The sequence below is a fragment of the Formica exsecta genome, unplaced genomic scaffold (genome assembly GCF_003651465.1).
Source record: "Formica exsecta isolate Colony F162 unplaced genomic scaffold, ASM365146v1 scaffold295, whole genome shotgun sequence".
Lineage (NCBI taxonomy): Eukaryota > Metazoa > Arthropoda > Insecta > Hymenoptera > Formicidae > Formica > Formica exsecta.
The window spans coordinates 900,347-904,156 of NW_021850207.1; the positions used below are offsets into that span (position 1 = coordinate 900,347).

Sequence of the window (3,810 nt, forward strand, 5' to 3'; positions counted from 1 at the left end):
TGGTCAAAATATTCGGCAGGGCGCGTTTGGACGACGGGGATGTAGAAAATTATCGAGCGGCGCCGAGAGAATCCTTAAAAAAAGACGAGTAAGCCTGTGGACGAGAACAAACCTGTGGAAAAGCACCAAAGAGATTCGAGCGCGATGGGGCATTTATAGGAAAGATCGAACGATGACTCGCTCACAGGAGGAGATGGAAAAATGCGGGCCATAAGGATTGGGTCCTTACGGTCGGTCCGGATCAGGCCCCCCGCCTCTCCCCCCTACACGGCAGAGCGAGAGCGATGCAGCGCACTGCGCTGCGTTGCGTTGCGCCGTGTTCCCGATGCGCTCCGTCAATACGAAAACACACAATCGTATTAGCGTGCGTCACGGCCGGTCCGGCTGCTGGCGTGACATCGCACGGTTATGCCCTCGCGACTCCGAGCGGAAGGAAATTCGCGGCACGGGGGGCAGGGTCGATCGGTCGGTCGGCTAAAAAAGGGCCGAGAAAATCGTATTCACCTCCAAAATGGCGAGGGAGCGGGCGGGGAAGCATGCGCCTCGCAGGCTCCGTGCACTCTCTTCAGGCGGAGGAGAAGACGGCGACGAAGGAGGATGAGGAGGAGGAGGAGCAGCAGCAGCTCTTTTTCCTGGCCGCCGATCCCGCGGGCATAATTAAACGCCCGTCCTCGACTCGCCGTCGCGCAGACGACCGCGCACCGCGCCCCGGAACAATACACGCCTCGTCCTCGTCGTCGTCGTCACCGTCGCCGTCGTCGTCGTCGTCGTCGTCGTCGTCGTTGGTCGTATACGCACGTCACGCACGCACTGACACACACGTACAACACTGGCGCTCACGCGCGCGCGCGCGCGCTCTCTCTCGCGAGAGAGAGCGAGGAAGAAACGAGCAACAACGAGCCGCGGCGAACTATGTCGGCACGGCGTTCACTATCGCGCACAGATCCAACGACGATCGCGAGGATCACCGTATACGAGAACGTTTCCTCTTCTGCGTTTCACGTCCCCGATTTCGCCCCGTTTTATACTGTACTTGTATACCGTACACTGTACACACTACACTAGGCACACACGAGACACGAGAGCCGTCCGTCGCGATGGCGGTGGCGCTCTACGTCGGTCACGTTGCAAACTAACCGCCTCGATATGGTCGTTTTTCCGTTCTCTTTATCCTTTCTCTCCAATCATTCTAGTCCCAGTAATTTTTTGTTACCGACCAATGGAAAGGATCTTTGATCATTAAAATCCACCGATAAGGCGCATGTAACAATTTTATGATTTCTGTATTATCGATAATCGTTTAGGTAGTATCCGAAACATATTACTTGATTTACCGACTTAATCATAAATAACACATATATTTTATATTTTGTTGTGTTTTTTACTTTGTTATTAAAAAACTTTGATTGCAATTTAAGATAATAATTAAAATAATAAATAGTGATCAATTTTTAAATGATTTAGTCATTGTATCCATAATTTACAATGAAAATCTGTATATAAGTAGAAAAAGTACTTATTCTATACAAAATGCATATATATCAATATCTGTAATATTTTGAAGTTATCTTATATATATATATCTTTTAAGAATTACGTATATAATTGGATAAATATAAAATAAAGTGACAGGCAAGAGAAATATAGTATTTACAGGAGTTTCACTTAACCACATGAAAATAATAAATGTTTCTACTTTGGTATTTTAGTTTGTGTTTTCCTATTCATGTGTGCTCTAGGTCTTCCATCAAAGAAGTGAGAAATGTGTCACCGTTGATTAATCTAGTAGTGCCCACGACAAATTCAACATTTACTGAAATTAGATTTAATCATATCTCTATATTCATTTATATCTAAACAAATAAGCACATTGTAATCTTACAAAATACTCACAGTCTTCTTGCTGCGATAGAAAGCGTAGAGCAGATATCTCGGCAAAAGTACATCCTCCGATAAAAAATACCATAATTAATTTTGGTGGTTCAGAACTAGAATCTTCGCTAGTAATAGAGTTTCCTGGAATAAAGATTTATCATACTTTGGAGATAATATGCTTAAAACGAACAATATATAATGAAAGAGAAAATCAATATAAAACTTACGTCTCGCTGATAGGGATGCATTGTATGGAACACTGCTTACTGTAGGACCTGATAGTAATCCCATCACATCGTTTAATCCTTGCCACCCGTTTGGTTGTACTAGTTGCTCTGCCAGTCTCACACTCAGTGGTGCATATATTGAATGCACGTAACTGATATCTTTTGGTGTTATTTCACTTTCGTCTTCGACTGTGAGTCTTAATGTTTTCCTCAAAACCGCATACTGTCGCACTGATTGCTGCTGTTTTAGCAATCCAACCTTTTCCAAATTTAATATGGTTGGCAAATGTTGAAACCCATAAGTATGAATTATTTCTCTTTTATAATAATCTAACAGTTTTGGTTTTAAGCCAGAGTTTGTCAATGATTGGATGCAAAGAAGACGTAAAACTTTTAGTAATGGTTGTTGTTGCGCTATCATATCTTCAATGTATGCGTTTGGTTTGTCAGTGTCAATACAATTTAACAATTCTTGTTCAACTTGCAACGATTCTAAAAAGTTACTCGAGTCGGTAACTTCTTTAATCATCTCCGCGATTGTGGTGTCTAAAAATAAAAGAGAAAATAAATATATTAAAACAAGATCACAAAATCATATATCAAGAAAATCATAGAAATAGTTTAAGAATGTATTACTTACGCCTTGCTAAAGATTGTTTTGTTGCTAGCATGTGTGGTAACCTTGCAACAAATTGTTTAATTTCTTGCACACTCTTGTCTCCATGTCGTTCGTCGAACTGAGATGAAATTACTTTAGCTTTCTTACTAAGAACTGGACCGACACCATTAAAATTCTTATCTCTGCAAGAATAAAGATTATAAGGTTAGAAGAGCTACTATAGAAAAATAGATAAAATTATTATTACCTAATCTCAGCAAAAAGTTCTTCTCCTGAATTCAATATGATTTGTTCCTTTTCATTTAGAGACATTGCTGTAGGAGAGTCTTCAGAATCATGAAACTTTTTTGCTGGTAATTGTACAGTATCTAAAATCAGAATAAAATGTTAATATTCCATATATAAATTGATAAATAATGTTGTAATTAAGTAAATACTATATCATAATTGCAAATATATAAAATCGATATAAGATTGATACTTTACTATATTTTATTCCAAATATTTCATCGATTAGACCTTCATAAGTCAACTGTGTAACTAGAGGTGAAAGTAAATCTACAGATCGATCCAATAATAATAAATGTTCGATAGTAGCAGAAGCAGAAATTGCTTTATTATCTTCTTCTTCTCTGCTTAATCTCTCCAATAACTCCCAAACTTTACTAGCAGCTGGTCCTCTTCCTGTCACTTTTGAGATTTTTCCATATAATCTCTGAAGACCTTGTATGGCTTGCGCAACTTGATAGAGACTAGTGGGATCATTTTCCAGATGGAATTCTTTGAAGGATCCACTCAGTTCCATTGATAGTAGATCATTATCAAATGGAAAAAGATCACATTTAAATTCCTCTATCAATGTAAAGCTACCAAAGACACCACGATTTTGAAGTTTCTTTTGACAAAGTAGGCTTTTGCGTGGCACAAAAAATAAGTGAAATTCTTTACGTGGCCTTTTACCTTCTTCGCTGTAATATAAATAATTACATCTAATTAATATAGTGTAATTATAGTAAAATATTATGCAATATAATTTGTACTAAAACTATTAAGATTAATAAAAAATAGAGGTTGCAGTATTTTATATAT

General features: G+C 39.1%; 2 protein-coding genes across 3 annotated transcripts in view; both read right to left on the reverse strand.

The window, feature by feature from the left end:
- LOC115237433 (serine/threonine-protein kinase Tao) overlaps nucleotides 1–1,086 on the reverse strand; it is a 7,931-nt gene extending 6,845 nt beyond the window's left edge. For both annotated transcript variants that reach the window (XM_029810461.1, XM_029810460.1), the window contains exon 1: nucleotides 505–1,086. The gene's annotated coding sequence lies outside the window, so the exon portion shown is untranslated. The remainder of the gene's footprint in view (nucleotides 1–504) is intronic.
- Nucleotides 1,087–1,438: 352 nt separating this feature from the next.
- The window catches only part of LOC115237434 (vacuolar protein sorting-associated protein 33A), a 3,388-nt gene continuing 1,016 nt past the window's right edge, over nucleotides 1,439–3,810 (reverse strand). The window contains exons 3-8 of the mRNA XM_029810462.1: nucleotides 3,208–3,689; nucleotides 2,969–3,089; nucleotides 2,743–2,903; nucleotides 2,103–2,648; nucleotides 1,894–2,016; nucleotides 1,439–1,813 (exon numbers count right to left, since the gene is read on the reverse strand). Of these exons, the coding sequence (XP_029666322.1) occupies nucleotides 1,725–1,813; nucleotides 1,894–2,016; nucleotides 2,103–2,648; nucleotides 2,743–2,903; nucleotides 2,969–3,089; nucleotides 3,208–3,689 (1,522 nt within the window). The 3' untranslated portion in view covers nucleotides 1,439–1,724. The remainder of the gene's footprint in view (nucleotides 1,814–1,893; nucleotides 2,017–2,102; nucleotides 2,649–2,742; nucleotides 2,904–2,968; nucleotides 3,090–3,207; nucleotides 3,690–3,810) is intronic.